General features: G+C 42.6%; 1 protein-coding gene across 1 annotated transcript in view; it reads right to left on the bottom strand.

Moving 5' to 3' along the window:
• Positions 1–3,503: 3,503 nt before the first annotated feature.
• The window catches only part of LOC101736310 (uncharacterized), a 28,492-nt gene continuing 13,678 nt past the window's right edge, over positions 3,504–18,317 (bottom strand). The window contains exons 7-15 of the mRNA XM_012688722.4: positions 17,572–17,735; positions 17,223–17,354; positions 15,544–15,627; positions 13,128–13,283; positions 8,334–8,459; positions 7,344–7,435; positions 5,984–6,170; positions 5,425–5,460; positions 3,504–3,626 (exon numbers count right to left, since the gene is read on the bottom strand). Of these exons, the coding sequence (XP_012544176.2) occupies positions 3,567–3,626; positions 5,425–5,460; positions 5,984–6,170; positions 7,344–7,435; positions 8,334–8,459; positions 13,128–13,283; positions 15,544–15,627; positions 17,223–17,354; positions 17,572–17,735 (1,037 nt within the window). The 3' untranslated portion in view covers positions 3,504–3,566. The remainder of the gene's footprint in view (positions 3,627–5,424; positions 5,461–5,983; positions 6,171–7,343; positions 7,436–8,333; positions 8,460–13,127; positions 13,284–15,543; positions 15,628–17,222; positions 17,355–17,571; positions 17,736–18,317) is intronic.

Genomic DNA, 18,317 nt, shown 5'->3' with positions numbered 1-18,317 from the left:
CCGAATGGTACTTGGTATAAAACTATGAAAACACACTGTTGGTAAACGTTGCTCTGATAGCGTGCGATAGTAAATACGACTTGATGGGATCATCCCAAACAATTCGACAGAGACTTATGGAACACATGGAACAAAAGAGAGAGAGAAGCGAAGTCCTTGCGTGGATCAATAAGTTCCAAACTATCCGTGAAAATGTTATCGACAATTCGAATGGGATGCCAATACTAGTAGCGTCATCTGTCGTCTTATAGTAAAAAACGGATATTGAAACAAGTACCTATTATCGGGAATGTTTCAGGAAATTGTAGACATAGTCGACACGAATATACCGTGACTATAGGTGATCGAAGTTCTATTTGAGATGAAGCGACAGACAGATATCCTGTGCCCAGTTAGTGACACAAAAAAAAACAAAAACTTAAATGAATTCTATCATATAATACTTGATGAACTTATAACGAGCTTGTGCAGCTCCGATAGATTCCTTATTGAAATTATTACGAGGGGAGGCGAAATTTTTATAACTTTAGGCATTTACAGTTTAAAATGTGGATAAAACATATAAAAAGAAAAAAAACTTATTCAGCTATTTCAATGGAGTAAGCTTAATTGGAATGCAATTAAAAACATCGAACTGTTGATGCTAATACCGAATAAAACGCACCTTTAATTACAAAGATAAATGTCGCGTATTGAGCGAAATTTTGCTTTTAAACTAAATAGCCTTTCACCTCTTGATACCTAATATTGAAGAAATAGAAAAGTGCCAACGAAATAGAATAATAAAAAAAAATAAGAAATAAGAATATTTATGCTATTTTGTATAGTTGGAAATTTATTACAAAAAAAATTACTCCACCCGGTCCCCCGATTCCAGACGGCCTACTGGATCCAGCCGCTCCTTCAAATCCGCCAGTTCCCCACGGACCTGAAGCTCCACTCGGTCTACTGATTCCACCCCAAGCACCAGTGCCTCCCGAACCACTAGCTCCTCCCGGTTCTGTTGTTTCATCTGCTCCTGCAGAACTACCGGGATCACCAGTTTCACCCGGACCAAAGCCACCTGGTATATTGGCTTCATCCGAACTTCCAGCGCTACTTGATCCAGAAATTCCACCAGCCGTTTCACTAGGTGCATTTGTTCCTGGAGATCCACCTGATCCGCTGGCTTGACCCGGTCCCGTTATTCCACTCGTTCCTCCAGAGCCTTTGGATTCACCCGTCCCTCCAGAACCACTTAGTCCGCCAGATACCCCTGGTCCAGTAATTCCACCTATCCCACCAGAACCACTTGATCCACCAGGTAAGCCCGAACCAGTATTTCCATCAGATCCACCCAAACCACCAGGCTCATCTGGTCCACTAACTCCAGGTTTTTCACCTGCCCCTACAGAGCCACTCGGTCTACCAGTTCCACCCGGACCTGTAACTTCACCTTGTCCAGGTTTTCCACCTGCTCCTACAGAACCACTCGGTCTACCAGTTCCACCCGGACCTGCAATCCCACCCGGCACAGGTTTTCCATCTGCTCCTACAGAACCAGTAGGTCTACCAGTTCCACCCGGACCTGCAACTCCACCCAGTCCAGGTTTTCCACCAGCACCTACAGAACCACTCGGTCTACCAGTTCCACTCGGACCTCCAATCCCACCCAGTCCAGGTTTTCCACCTGCTCCTACAGAACCACTCGGTCCACCAGTTCCACCCGGACCTGCAATCCCACCCAGTCCAGGTTTTCCACCTGCTCCTACAGAACCACTCGGTCTACCAGTTCCACCTGGACCTGCAATCCCACCCAGTCCAGGTTTTCCATCTGCTCCTACAGAACCACTAGGTCTGCCAGTTCCACCCGGACCAGGCTTTCCAGGTCTATGTTTAGTAGTCGCACCCGGTCTGGGGGGACGTGTTGTAGTAGTTCCGCCACTACCACAGCATTCCGTACGTTCAAAGGATAACAACACAATGGTAACAGTTATCAAAATGAACATTTTATCTGAAACTTATCGTTATTTTAAAAGGTATCCTGTAAATTTATCTAATTCCAAACACATTCCACAGTGATTCCATAAAAAAAATACTTAAGTAATGTTCCTAATACGACGCCCTTAATTAATATTTGAAAACAATCAAACATTTTACGACGCAGGCTTATTTGAACCGTAACAGCAAATGCTAATTAAAACGCCAGTCACTAATAACATAGGCTAATAATCGTATTACCGATTTTCCGAAAAATATTTCTATATATTTCTTTTTTTTTTTTTTTTTATTGCCTTTGTAGGCAGACGAGCATACGGCCCACCTGATGGTGAGTGGTTACCGTCGCTCATGGACTTCAGCAATGCCAGGGGCAGAGCCAAGCCGCTGCCTACCGCCTCTTCCTCTCAAACCTTAAAACCTAGGAGTAGTTATAAAGGATCTGATGAATTCTTCGAATCTCTCTGAAGATAGCACGCAATGGTACGACACGATTGATTTACTAAGCAATTTAATGAGATTTATTTTTTCTAATGACATACGTACTCAACAAATGTTCACGATTGACTTCCACGGTAAAGGAATGACATCTATACTAATATTATAAAGAGGAAAGATTTGTTTGTTTGTTTGTTTCGAATAGGCTCCGAAACTACTGGACCGATTTGAAAAATTCTTTTTCCATTAGAAGCCGACATTGTCCCTGATGAACATAGGCTACTTTTAAAAAAAAAAAAAATATTTTATTTTTTTGGTTTCATGTGTGTTTTAATGTTTCCGAAGCGAAGCGAGGGCGGGTCGCTAGTCGTGTAATAAAAATCAAACCCGCAAAATTATAATTTGCGTTGCGTTGCGGAATCCGCACGGGTAGGTAGGTACCACCACTCCGCCTATTTCCGCCGTGAAACAGTAATGCGTTTCGGTTTGAAGGGTGGGGTAGCCGTTGTAACTATACTGAGACCTCAGAACTTATATCTCAAGGTGGGTGGCGCATTTACGTTGCAGATGTCTATGGGCTCCAGTAACCACTTAACATCAGGTGGGCTGTGAGCTCGTCCATCCATCTAAGCAATAAAAAAAAGTCCACCGAGGGACGAAATAAATTGGTACGAAAGCTATAATACAAATGCCAAATTTAAAACGCGTTGCTTTTCAATACGTTTTATGTAAACTATTATATGAGTCGACTATTATCAAAGCCGGCAATGTGACTTTTGGACAATTATTGGTAAATCAGAAAAACGAATTATTGACTTTGTATTCCATTGGCAGTCACAAAACTCTTCTGATCGACATCTTAGATAAATAACAGGTTAAGTATTAACCTTTATTTAATGCAGGTTTTGAACCGTATTCTTTGAAGGAGACGATTATATTCAAATCAATCTGTATTGACATATCAATAACATTTTTTTGTCCATATGCACAGATTGCCACCTTTGATAATAGACGACTCATATATAACAGCTATAATATGTTAGTATATTTAAACGTGTTAGTAATTATGGTCAAAGTAAGTACTTAAGTATATTTCGAATCATGCTTTATTGTTCTTTTAGGTTATTAAAGCGAACTTAAGATAGCGTTATTCAATCGTCTTCATCATCAGCGTCTTCGTCTGCTTCTTTTTGCTGTTCTACGACTTCGACCTGGAGAAATCAGAGTCAATCAATAATAATAAATAACTACATAAAAAAACTAGCTGTACCCGTCCGCTTCGCTGGGCATTTAAATTAACATTATTATTTCTCACCCCCACAAAGATTCTCATCATTAACGCCCCTGCAACTAGTGTAGGGAGTCCAACATTCATATAATATTTTTTCATATAATTATTATACCGGAACATCCGTAAAAACCACCGTAATTTATATATTAGTATATATATATGTATATACATATATATATAGCATAGTTTAGTACTTTAAATCATCAATCACTATATAGTATAAAACAAAGTCGCTTTCTCTGTCCCTATGTATGCTTAAATCTTTAAAACTACGCAACGGATTTTGTTGTGATTTTTTAAATAGATAGAGTGATTGAAGAGGAAGGTTTATATGTATAATAACATCCATTAAATAGTGGAGAAATCAATAATAAATTACAGTTTCGGAAGCGAAGCGAGGGCGGGTCGCTAGTCTAATATATAAAATTCTCGTGTCACAGTTTTCGTTGCCATACTCCTCCGAAACGGCTTGACCGATTTTGATGAAATTTTTTGTGCTTATCCGGTATCTATGAGAATCAGCCAACATCTATTTTTCATCCCCCTAAATGTTAGGGGTAGTCCACCCCTAAATATTTTTTTTAATTTTTTAGTCAAAATTTTTAATTTCTATTTTTTTATGATACAACATACAAAAATACATACAATCCTCAATTTTCACCCTTCTACGATCAACCCTTATTTTTTATTTGCTAATTAAAAACTTTAAAATTTTTTGCGAGAATTTTGTTTTTATTTTGTCATGACGTAGAATAATAAAATTCATATTACTCTGAAATTTTCACCCCTCTACGATCAACCCCTATTTTTTATCTGTTAACTTTAATTTTTTTGGCAAGATTTTCATTTTTATTTTTATTTTGTCATGAATTAAAATAAAAAATCTGATGTTACTCTCAATTTTTCATCCCTCTATGATCAACCCCTTTTTTTATTTGTTAATTATAAACTTTAATTTTTTTGTCAAGTTTTTTATTTTGTTTTGTCATTACTTAAAATAAAAAAAAATCATATTACTGTCAATTTTCACTCTTATACAATCAACCCCTATTTTTCCATCCCGATTAATTTTTTTTTTATTCTATGCACAGATCTGCAATAAGTTTGCAAGATGGCAATCAAATATTATAATTGTAGTACGATAAATTCTTATTCAGAGTTTATAATTTCAAGTTCTTCAATTATGATTTTTTTTAAATTCAATTTGATCTCCCGCCCTCGCCGGTCGACTACTGATCAACTATCAATCGATCAGCTATCCCCGCCAGGTGTCACCACTCATCCAGCAAACATCACGTAGTAGGGATGAGGACGAAGCCGGTCTCCTGTCTTACTTACTCACTATACATCATAGATTTATACACTTAATATATTTAAGAGCTATATACACAATACTATACATTTTTCAGCCGTGTTTTTTTGGTTTTATTTGTGTATCAATAGTATGTTCAGTAGATCTGAGAATCGGCTACTATCTATTTTTCATACCCCTAAGTGAAAAGGGTTGTCCACCCCAAACATTTACTTTTTATTTTAATTTTTTGGATTTTTTTTTTTGTTTATAATGAGGTATTATGTGGTTAAATGAGGTTTTTTTTCTACAGTAGAATTTCTCTAGAAATCTTATTTAAGGCAACACAACGTTTGCCGGGTCAGCTAGTATTACTATATAAGAACAACATTCTCATTTAGACTATGTATTTTTTTCAATTGCTTACCTCCGCTTCGGTTGGTTGTAGTTCCAGTTCAGCCTCCTACAAGAATACAATTGTAAGTCTGATTCTTCACTTCAAGCGAAACAGAGGTTTTATTTGAGGCTAGTCTGAATAACTGGTACATAGTCAAAGTTGTTAAACGTTACAAAAATATTTCTCATAAAATTCTAAATTTTTTTTCTTTCATAAAATGAAATTTTATAATAATTGAGAAATGCACAAAGAGAAACATTCAATAGTTTTATTTGGACTTATTCATATTTATTGATTTTATTTTAGTCATAGTTTATCATGACAAATTTTAGATCTCAATGACGGAGCCCTCACATACGTGGTAGGACCTCTTGTGAGTCCGCGCGGGTAGTTACCACCACCCTGCCTATTTCTGTCGTGAAGCAGTTATGCGTTTCGGTTTGAAGGGTGGGGCAGCCGTTGCAGCTATACTTGAGACCTTAGAACTTATATCTCAAGGTGGGTGGCGCATTTACGTTGTGGATGTCTATGGGCTCCAGTAACCACTTAAGCAATAAAAAAAAACGTTAAATAAAAACCCCTCACTCACCGCAACCGACTCTTCTTTGATACTCTGGACTTCCACGTAGTCATCTCCGTATCCAACCGGGAAGAGAGCGAGACAGTCCCTTTCACCAGACTCGGCGTCAGCGCTGATGTAGCACGGATTCAAACCCGCAAGCTGGAGCAGCGGGAGACTGCGTTTGCGCGAGACCATCAGTGCCAGTCTATCTTTACTGTGGAAGGTGGTGTTACTGGTATTACATATTCCCGATCCTGCGGATAGAATGTAAAGCAGTCGACGTCGCCCAAAACACTTCATTTCGGATCCTCCCGATCCATTAACGGTGCTTTTAGGTACCTCAAGCACCGGTCATCGTTCTCGTCGAACCCGTCGCTTGCGACGAAGGGCTCGACGAGCAAATTAACCCACAGACACAGCCCACTGAGTTTCTCGCCGGATCTTCTCGGTAGGTCACGTTTCCGATCCGGTGGTAGATTCTGCGAAGCACGGGTCTTGCTAGGGTTCGTGTTAGCAACGTCGTCAGGCTTGAAGCCCCGTGAGCTCACCTACTAGTTATGGTTACGCTGAAATAGCCTCTAAAGGCTATCAGCTTAGGTAGGAAAAAAAGGTATTACAGTGCTCTTTGTCTAATCCCTTTTAAAACCAGCTCTAACATGGTTTTAAGAAATTATTTTTGTAGGTGCAACAAAATTAGAAACTGCGCGATATTTCTTTGAAACTATTCAGCTCGTAATGCTATTATCGCAAAAGGCTCGGAAAATAGCATTCAGAGGTTCGCAAAGTATTTTTTTTTGTATCATTACTGAGGGAATAAACGTCACTCTGATAAATTAAGTGCTACTAATAATTTTAGTGCAGCCTAGTACACATAATATATGTTTAAGTAATATCCCCTTCACACTACACCTACCAAGCTTCATCTCTGCACTCCCCTAAGGTAGACTGTTAGAGAATGCCTATGGCATTAAGTCCGCCTTTATACTTTCTAGTATAAGAAGTTATAAATAAATCAATAAATAAATAAATAAATAATTCATTTCAATAATGCATACATTGTACATACGATGGTACATACGATGCATTATACATAATATATATGTATAAAACGCAGTGCTCCAGATCATTGACTGCAGGTACATCGATGGGCTTATTACTATTATTCTGTAATTCACAAAATATTCCACGCAGAATGATGTAATATTTTATATGAGATATGAGTTCTAGGGTCTCAGTATAGTTGCAACGGCTGCTCGGCCCTTCTAACTGAAACGCATTACTGCTTCACGGCTGAAATGGGCAAGGCGGTGGTACCTACCCGTGCGGACTCACAAGACGTCCTACCACCAGTGACTTAAAATGTATATAAATATTTAATCATTCGTACTGTCTCCTGAGTCGCTCCATTTTGTCGTATTGTTTGATTGTATATGCGATGTGCTCTGCCGTGAATGGATCATCGCCGACGAAGACGCCCGTCTGCAAAATCATATTCAAGACTAACTGACCCGACAGACTTCATAGTGCCTCAATCGATAAATAAAAGACCTAAACTTTTGTATAAAATAAACTTAAAACAAACAAAAGGAATCCGTCCATCGGGGGACACATCAAAGGGAAAACAAAATAGTTATTTTTATTTAATTCGGAGCTTTTTCATATTTGTCTACCTTTTAAACCTTCTCTGGACTTCCACAAATAATTCAAGACCAAAATTAGCTAAATCGGTCCAGCCGTTCTCGAGTTTTAGCGAGATTAACGAACAGCAATTCTTTTTTATATTTAAAGAAGAAGAAGACAGAAGATTTTTCATAATAAACAATTAAACAATAATAATACATTATTTTATTTAATGCCTTATTTATAGTAAAAAAAATGGTACTTTTGTTTTATCTGGTTTCTTTAGGTCACTTCTTTCAGGTTCAGTTAAGTTTGATTCCTTTTTAGAGAAATATTTTAAGAGCCGACTAATAATTATTGGTAAGTGGTCTGTCTCCCAAACACGAATTAGAGAAGCTCATAATTTCGGGTCGCATAGAAGGCAAGCGGGTCGTGGGCAGAAAATCAGCCAATTGGGCAGATCTAGTTAGGAAAGAGGTTGGTAGTGGTCTATACCATGGGGTCCATGCCACCCATGACCGAACACCGTGGAGTAAAGTCACGTGTGATCCTCAGCAGTAAGGGAACGACGAAGGAGAGAGGTATGTTTTTATGAACGAAGCACCGTTTTGGCACTCATTTCCGTCAAAGAGCCGTCAAGATTGCTTTTAGCCTTATACACGACGGTTAAAGAGCTTTGACAAAAAGCCCACAGCGAAAGTGTTAAGTTACAAGCTACAGCGGGCGAAGGCACGAACGTGTCCAAAAAGCTACTAACAGCGAGTATCTCGTCCGCGTACTGATTCATGACGTCCTGCACGTCTTGTCTCTTGTCCACGCTGAACATGACCAGTACGTGCGGGGGAAGATGTTCGGATTCAATCTCGGTCACTTCTTGAACGACCTAATTAAATAAATCAGTATGTTACAAAGATTATAATATAATTATGTGCTCTATGCCAATTGTGTTCTGGATTATAATTCCACCAGTTGCGAGTTCTATTTCATTTCATTGCGCTCAAGGATCGACGAGCATAGGGCCCAGGTGATGACGTCAGTAATGGCAAGAGTGTCGTCGGTACCGCCATCGTGGTCCCAACAACTTGAAAACTCATCCTTTTTTTTTTTTTTTTTTTTTTTTTTTTTTTTCCTACCTATGCTGATAGCCTTGAGAGGCTATTTCAGCTTCACCCTAACGTGTGTAGGTGAGCTCACGGGGCTCAAACCGGAGAGTTGCTTACACTGACCCTAGCAAGAGCAGTGCTTCGCAGAATCTACCACCGGATCGGAAACGCGACCCACTGAGAAGATCCGGCGAGAAACTCAGTGGGCTGTGTCTAGGGGTTAATTCGCTCGTCGAGCCCTTCGTCGCAAGCGACGGGTTCGACGAGGACGGTGACCGGTGCTTGTGGTGCCTAAAAGCACCGTTAATGGATCGGGAGGATCCGTAATGACGTGCTTTGGGCGACGTCGACTGTTTACCATTCGGTCTACAGGATCGGGTATGTAGTTTCCAGCCGCCACGACAAGAGGGTTCTCATGTCGTGCCGCCTTCTCGAAATGGCGCAATGATGCCGACTGAAGATACTTACTGACAGAGTCGAGCTCCAGGTCATCGTGGAGATCCACGTTCCTCAGGAACCATGGTGCTCCGACGGCTATCCTGCAGAATCGGGATTGAATAACCTGAAGGGGCTTCAAGTTGGTGCGGGCTGCGTGAGCGAACACTACGCTTGCATACGTCATAATGGGGCGTATGCAAGTTTTGTAGAGAGTTACCTTATTACGGAGGGACAGTTTGCTTCGCTTGCAAAGCATAGGGTAGAGACGTCCTAATATGAAGGCGGCACGGTCGCGTACCGTCTTAATATGGGGACGGAATGTCATCCCTCTGTCGAGGGTGACGCCTAGGTATTTGACCTGCGAGGCCCACGGTATGGGCTGGCCAAAGAGAGTGACGGGGCTAACGGCGGAGGTGTTTGCGCGCCTATTAGGGAGTGGGATGCTCGAAGTAGTATTTGGAGGGCGACCCCTTTTGAAGAGCACCGCTGTGCTTTTCGTGGGGTTGATGTCGATGCGCCACTTCCGGAACCACTGTCCCATGGTGGCTACTGCGATCTGGAGTCGCCGATGCAGCAACGACATCTTCCTACACGAGTAGTAGATAGCCGTGTCATCGGCGAAGAGCGCTAGATGGGTCTCCGGAGACCGGGGTATATCATTGATATACAAACTAAATAATAACGGGGAGAGCGCGGAGCCTTGCGGGACTCCGGCAGTCAGTTGACGGGGACGAGAACGAGTTCCCTCTACTCGATATCGAAACGAACGGTTCGACAAGAAGTCTCGTATGATGAGCACGAGTCTGTCTGGCACTCCCATGTTGTACAGTTTGTAAATTAAACCGTTGTGCCAGACTTTGTCGAACGCCTTCGCGATGTCGAAGAAGAGGGCGCCGGTCGGGATTTGTTTACGCCTATTTAGTCCTATCAGGATGTGCTCCGTGAGGCGGTGCACTTGTTGTACGCACGAGTGTTTAGAGCGGAATCCGAACTGTTCGTCTATGAGAATTTTGTTCGCGGTAACAAAATCCCAGAGGCGTTTCCTAAGGAGCCGTTCGTAAATTTTTCCTATCGTCGGGAGGAGACTAATCGGACGGTAACTAGATGTTTCGTTTGTCGGTTTGCCCGGCTTATGTATACCGATAACGTCCGCTTCTTTCCACACCGCGGGAAAGATGCAGTGCGTCATAGCGGCATTTAAAATTGTAGCCAACATTGCTATCAGTTGGACTGGCAAGAGTTTTAGCGCGCGGTTGCGGATGCCGTCGGAGCCGGATGCCTTTCTAGGTTGGAGATTGTGGATCGCGTCTCTAACTTCGTCAGTGGTAATGGGGGGTAACGCGTCCGAGGGCGGCAGGGCAGCTCTGCGCTCGACCTCCCTGTCGACTAACTCGGTGTGTTCGGGGTCCGCGTGTTGAGTGCTGGTGGTGCACTGCTCTTGCAGTGCATCGGCCAGCAGCTCAGCCTTGTCATCGTCATCGAATGCCGGTGGTTGGCCTGAAGGGCGTACGAGGGGAGGCATAGTAGCGGTAGTTTCGGATTTGAGAGTCCTAGCTAGTCGCCAGTATGCTTGGTGGGAGGGCGCGAGTTGTTCTAAATAACTATGCCAATTATCGTTACGCGCGTCGCTTAGGCGGGAGTGGACTTCGCGTTGTAGACGACGCATCCGAATCCGGTTTGAATGCGTGGGAAGACGATCGTAGGCCCGGATTGCCGCGTTCCTAACTCTTAAGAGATTCCTAAGTTCGGAGGATAGTCTGATGCGGTGGAAGCTGTCCTCCACATCGACTTCTTTTGAAGATCTAATGATCGCGGAAGAGATGTGATCGGTAATGATGTTTATGGATTCGACGGTGTCCTCGGGGGATAGATTCGAATCCGGGCCGTAAGGGAGGATTGGCGGAGCGGCTTCGAGTAGGCACGTGCCCAGCTTATTCCAATCCACCATGGTCCTCGTAACAGTGACTGGGTTGTGAGGGCGACCGAGCTGCATAAGGACAGGTCGGTGGTCTGAGTCGAGCTCTGACAGTGCTTCGATGGAACGTAAGCACAGAGTTACGTTCCTAAGCAATGCCAGGTCTATAGTGCTCGGACGGAGCGCGATGTTATACGGATAACATGTTGGAGTTGGGGGACCGACTACTTCAAAAGTGAGGTCGTCTATAAACGCGTCGAGACGCCTACCGTTAACGTTAGTACGATGGCAGTTCCACCTAGTGTGGTGGTAATTTAAATCGCCTGCCAGGATGACGGAGTCTCCCATGCCGAACAGTGACTCGATGTCACTGCTTAGGAGGGGCTTGTCCGGGGGGAGATAAACGGATGCGATGACGATCGGCTGGTGTCCCGTCAGCGAGATACGGCACACTGACGCCTCGATATGTAAGAGCGAGGGAGTATCGAGAGGGACAACGTGCAGGGCCCGCCTATAGTAAATGGCAGTCCCGCCTTTGGAGGCGGTGAGTCTGTCATTCCTAACCATGACGTAATTCGCGACTTTCGGGTCACGACGCGAGGGCTTCAGACAGGTCTCCTGCACTAACAAAATATCTACAAGATTGTCGCGGAGGAATTCGAAAATTTGATCGCGTTGCCGCGCGAGTCCGTTAGCATTGTAGAATGCTAACGTAATGGAATACGGTTTTTCTCTACCTTTTTGCGCCATTGATTACCGGTAAAGAATTTTTATAACGTGCGAGACACGGACTCGTAGACGTCCATGTGATCGAAAGCGGCCGCGAGCCGCTGTTCGGGGGTTACCGACCTACGGATAGCATCTGCGAACGATCGCAGACGGTCAAAGTTTACCGCGGTAACGAAGTCACGCACGAGCGCGAAGTCGTTGACAACTGAGGGTTGCGGGGGGCGGTACGCGGGCGCGGGGCGAGGTGCGAGTAGGGGCTGAGGCGCGGGACGTGTCGCAGGCGGGAGCTGGGGTACGTTTTGTGTTCCCTCCTTCGTATACGGCAGCGGTTTTTTCCACGCCGAGACGGTGGGAACCGCAGCCGGTACGAAGGCTGGTTTCGGCACTGAAGGCGCCGAAGTCTTTGGGTCGACGGTTCGGGGGGCTGGGTGGTTCGGGTGTTTACGCGGAGCCCTAGGACATCCGCGATAGTTTGCCGGGTGCCCTTGCTTAAGGCATAGGACACAGCTTGGGGGTTCCGTCGCGGTTTCCCTAACACGCGAACATTCTGTGGTTGCGTGATCGCCGAGGCATTTCACGCAGCGGGGGCGCGCGTGGCAATTACGCGCTGAGTGGCCATAGAGCTGGCACCTGTGGCACTGCCCGGGAGTACCACGTTTATGGGGGGCTTCGATGGTGACCCCGGAGAGGCCGCATATCGTTTTGAGACATGAGATTCTTTTCTTTGCCTCCGGGGTTGATTCTAGCGCGACGAGAATCATATTGTACGGCTGTCTGCCGCGTCCGCTGTGCATCCGGTGCACACTAAAACTCATCCTAAGTTTGCTAATGTTCATGAATAATGATTGCCACGTTATGAAATTGGCTATATGGTCTTCTGCCTTCGTCAGCAATAGTAAAACCGTCGATCACGCCACAATTACCAAAACATTGCTAGCAGATTTGGATCCGTGAGTATACCGGAAGCTACCTACGTACATCATTCGTTTACTGGTGATGGTCGCGAGTCAGGTAGGAGGAAGCACTGTTCTGTTTCATTTCTACAGACTACGTCATTACTACAGACGTCTTAATCTCAGTGAGTTTCAGTGACGATCTTCGCAGTGAGTCGCGTTTCCGATCCGGTGGTTTCTGCGAAGCACTGCTTTTGCTAGGGTTAGTGTTAGTAACGTCATCAGGTTTGAGCCCCGTGAGCTCACCTACTTATTAGGGTTACGCTGAAATGGCCTCTCAAGGCCATCAGCTTAGGTAGGAAAAAAAGCAGTCATGCTTTCTTATTTGACGATTGGGACAGCAGATGTACAGTCGTAGAAGTTAGGGGCAGAAGCTACAGTGAGGTATTGTGGTCAAGTAAAAGCTGTTGGACCTTGGGGTAGAAGTACGCTATTCCATTTGCTTTCGCCATCTCGTTAGGTGGCGCATACAGCCCTGGCACCAGCATGCCTCCCGGAGGTATGTACTCCTCTCCTTCAAAGGATACATCAGAATGGAATTCTTCCTCTTCTTCGACTTTCTCTTCGGGCTGTAAAACTGTCGGCATTAAAATTCTAGCAACATAAAGTAGTATTAACTAAGTCCAATGTATTTAAAAAAAAAGGTTTCAACAAATTAAATTTTTATCAGAGAAAACTTTTAAAAGAAGTTCATAAATTGCTTTATATTTACATTGTTTTATTTATATTAACGCAAATCTTGTCAATGTATTCACCATCCAACGTAACTGTAGCAGGATTGGTTGATGTAAATTTTATTTGGTTATCATTATGTGTGCATTTCACACATGTAGGATCATATCTAAAATGCAGTTACTTTTTGTATTGCAATTGTTAATGAATGTTGGAGGGGTATTGAAATCCACTAAAAATCCACTTAAATTCATTCATCATCACTATTGCACTATTTAAAACTTTCGGAAAACATTTCTGCTGATGTTTCGGCGTAACATTAACCTCGGCTTCCATCATCATCTGCAGTCTTGGTTTAGTTTGATATTAAGCAATTATTAAAGCCCACATTACCAAGTGAATTCCCAAACAATACCACAACTATGTACTTCGCAAAATAAATAGGCAGGAAGGTGGTACGACTTCTTTCTTCTATATCGTTCCCTCACCACTGAGGATCGCGACCACATGCGACGTACTTCCAATGTGCTGGACCATGGGTGGCATGGACTGCATGGTTCAGACTACCACCGAGTGCTTCTCTTGCTGGATCTGACCATCTGGCTGGTGTTCTGCCCACGGCGCGCTTGCCCTCTATGCAACCCGTAATTATGAGCTCCTCACATTCATGTCTGGGAGACCGCATGATGTGTCCGAAGAAGCTCATAACATGTTTTGGTTTATACTGTTAATTTGTAAGTAGATTGAATGAATAAATAAATAAATAAATAAATAAACACATTCCCGGCAGATGGAAGAGAGCCTTTTTCGGATGTCTAGCTGCCTTAGAATGGACTCGTTTGTTCTCATGGCAGTCCACGGTATTCGTAGCATCCTCCGCCACACCCACATTTCAAAAGCATCGATCTTTTTGATATCCCGGCTTTTTATTTTATTTTATTTTATTTTATTTATTTTATTTTATTTTATTATGCACCGTGTCTCCGCCCCGTAGAGGAATATGAGATAGATCAGTGCCCGCACCAAGCGCACTTTGGTTTTATATCGGAAACTACGATTTTTCCAGATCTTCTCGAGATTGGTCATCGCACTTTTAGCCATACCGGATCTTCGGCGTATCTCCTCCGTGCAGCCACCCTCGGATGTTATTTGCGAACCAAGATATATGAATTCCGCTACTTTCTCGTAACCACTGAGTGCATCAGAACGTGGAAGAAGTTGCGCTCTATCTATTATCATTATTTTGTTCTTGGAGTGGTTGATTTTAAGACCGAGTTTAGCACTTTTTTCCTCCAAACGGTTCAGCAGAATTGCCATTTCTTCTTCATCTGATGCAAGCATGGTAGTGTCGTCAGCGTATCTCAGGTTCGTGAGTGTTTCACCGCCCACGGAAATACCGCCGTTCCAGCCTTCAAGTGCTCTTCTCATTATACATATATTCGCGGTAGATATTAAATAATTTGGGTGACAGAATGCAGCCCTGACGCACTCCACGTTCTGTATGGAAGGGTTTAGATCTTCGATTATCCAGTTTCACGAAGCAAGAGCTATCAAGGTACAGATTCCGTATCAGCAGTGTGAGATAAGAAGGAACGCCCATATCAATTAACACACCAAACATGCTACTCCACTGAACACAGTCAAACGCCTTCGCATAATCTATAAAGCATAGCACCAGAGGTTTGATAAACTCGCGAAATTTCTCAATTAGCACTCGGACGTTCAAAATTTGCTCGCGAGTTCCTTTTCCAGCTACAAAACCAGCCTGTTCTCTCGGTATCTGGTGGCTGATAGTCTGCTGTTTATTATGCAAAGGAGTATTTTACTCGCGTGGGACATGAGTGACAGAGTTCGGTAGTTTTCACACTTCGCTGTGGAGCCCTTCTTATGAAGTGGTACTATTGCAGATTTTGTCCAATCACTGGGCCATTGGCCTGTTTTCCAGATCTTGGTACATATCTGATGGATAATGTTTATCGCTTCTGAACCGAGACTTTGAAGCGTCGCTGCCGACACGCCATCCGGACCAACCACCTTGTGCTTAAGTTTTTGTACTGCATATTCAACCTCAGAAAGTAGTATAGGAGGCTCTTCCAGGTGGTCACACTTCACAACTTCTTTACAAAAATCTAATGTAACCAAAGAAATATGTCTTACCTGAACTTCTTCAGTAGTTACAGTTTCTGCTTTCTCTTCTCCTTCTGTTTCCTCGCCTTCTTCCGGCTCAGGATCAGCTGGCAACTGTGAAGCAGGATCACATATTATAATTAAAACTGCTAAATTTCTTGTCAACAACAAAACAACAGAGAAAGCTAATCTATACATCTATACATATAAATAAAATTGGAGTGTCTGTTTGTAATATAACTGCTTTTTACTACATGCATATGAATATATATACGGTACATACACCAAAATAACATTTTTGTCTGTCTGTCAGTCTGTTTGTTCCGGCTAATCTCTGGAACGGCTGGACCGATTTTGACGGAACTTTCACTGACAGGTAGCTGATGATATAAGGAGTAACTTAGGCTACTTTTTTAGACTAGCTTCGCCCCGCGGCGTCACCCGCGGTACGACAATAACCGCGAGTAACATCGCGGGACTAAACTATCAATAATAAAATTTAATGTTTCCGAAGCGAAGCGAGGGGGGGTGTCGCTAGTATATAAATATAATCTAAATATTGTGTAAATGTGACAATGGTTGTTTCGGGTCATCCGTGACCCATTTTCAGTAATAACTGATATACTTATGGCTTTCAAATTTATCATTATTCCATAATTAGTTATTATAAGGAACCTCCAAACTTTAAGTTTTTATGAGTATAGAAGCTATAAGGCCTTCAATAAACGCACTTATTTCAATTTGCAAAGAGTTATTACTTTCACCATCTATTTAAATGCTAATAAGTAAATGCTGGAATTTGTACGATATCATACAAATTTTGGTTCTCAACTAAACATTGTCATCTTATTTCTTTAGGGGCTTTTTTTTATTTTATTTTTATTGCTTCAATAGGTGGACGAGCTCACAGCCCACCTGGTGTTAAGTGGTTACTGGAGCCCATAGACATCTATAATGTAAATACGCCACCCACCTTGAGATATAAGTTCTAAGGTCTTAAGTATAGTCACAACGGCTGCCCCAATCTTCAAACCGAAACGCATTACTGCTTCACGACAGAAATAGGCAGGGTGGTGGTACCCACTCGCGCGGACTCACAAGAGGTCCTACCACCAGTAAATGCTGAGCTGAGCAAATGTAATCCACATTTTGAACAGCAGATTTTTTGATGATGTAATTGACCGTTGATAATAAAACTTTAAGATAAAATAGTTCACTAATTAAGAAGTATCGCTTGCGACCAGTGACCGCAGACGATTACATCGCTATCGGCTTAGATTGGGTGCAAACCTCAATTTCTTATCAATTCATAAAAACCCCAACAGTACGGAAAAAAAAACTAGTCGAAACTTGTTTACAGCAGCAATATAAACTCAGTTATTGATTTATTTATTTTTTATTTTTTACCCGCCGCGCGGATATGGTATATGGGAGTTGAATTTTTACTGGTGGCAGGACCTCTTGTGAGTCCGCACGGGTAGGTACCACCACCCAGCCTATTTCTGCCGTGAAGCAGTAAATACGCTTCGGTTTGAAGGGCGGGGAGCCGTTGGCAACTATACCTTATACTTTCAAAAGCTGTTTTTATTTAGTTTAAGCATTGATTGGTGTTTGATGGTGTTGTCTCTTACATCTCACTTCGCGTTAAGTAGCCTCCTTTCGAAAAAAATGTTGAAATGAATAATGCGACCAATATGATCTTATATTACCCCAGCTTGTATTCTTGCCATTCTCTCTTCGTCCTGTCGTTGCTTCTCGATCCTCTGTCTCTCCTCTTCTGCCTCTTTTGCTAAACGAGCCTGTTCTGCTGCCAATCTATCCCTGTCTGCTTTTTCTTCGCGCTTAAATGTATATATGACCAGGATTAGTTGTAATGGGCCTAATCCTTAAAAAGTACCTACTTAGACAGAAACTACTAGTGTCAGAGTGGGAATATTCCTACAACAAAGATTTGCTGGAAAGGCACAGATGTGTATCACCGTTATGCTATGAAAAACCGATTCACAGTTATAAAATAGAATTTAGTTAGTAATTAAATTTAGTTCAATAACTATTTACCAATTTCTGCATCTTTGCTTCATATCTGTCCCGGCGCACTTCTCGCGCTGTTTTACTGATGGTCGCGTATCTTTCGAAGGCTGGTATTGGAGGAATTTGTTTCTCCGGAGGTACGTCCTCCTTCGGCTCAGGAATCTCTTCGTATAGAGCGTAACGCAAAAGTTCTGTTTCGATAAGTTCAATAATTCACTAGAGTAAAACTGATTTGCTTGACTTAAATTAATTAATTGGCCATAAGAAAAAAAAAGAAAATCGCCCCGAGCAGTAAACCTAGAATAACCTTTGATTATTATTAATTAAATATTCCTAGTACATACCAATGCAAAAGGTCTACCAACTCTACCTTACCACCATTTAATAAAAAATAGGAATAATTAGCCACATAAAACTCCAAATAGTTCGGATACTTTTTTTGTAGTTTTTATGTGAAGTTTTGAAGTTTTTATGTGTCTTGTTTAAAATTTTCTTGAAAATACGTTTATTGTCTCTAGATGGACGAAAACGTTCACGGCCATTTTGGTGTAAAATGGTTACCGGAGCAAATAGAAATTACAAAACGAATTCTACCAACTACCTCAAAACCACCAGTTTACTGATGTTAGGACCTCTTGTGAGTCCGCACGGGTAGGTACCTTCGCCCTGCCTAGTTCTGTCGCGAAGCAGTAATGCGTTTCGGTTTGAAGGGCTGGGCAGCCGTTGTAACTACCTATATACTTGAGACCTTAGAACTTATATCTCAAGGCGGA

This window comes from Bombyx mori, chromosome 19 (genome assembly GCF_030269925.1).
Source record: "Bombyx mori chromosome 19, ASM3026992v2".
In the NCBI taxonomy this organism is placed as follows: domain Eukaryota; kingdom Metazoa; phylum Arthropoda; class Insecta; order Lepidoptera; family Bombycidae; genus Bombyx; species Bombyx mori.
This window is presented reverse-complemented; position numbering and strand designations above follow the sequence as displayed.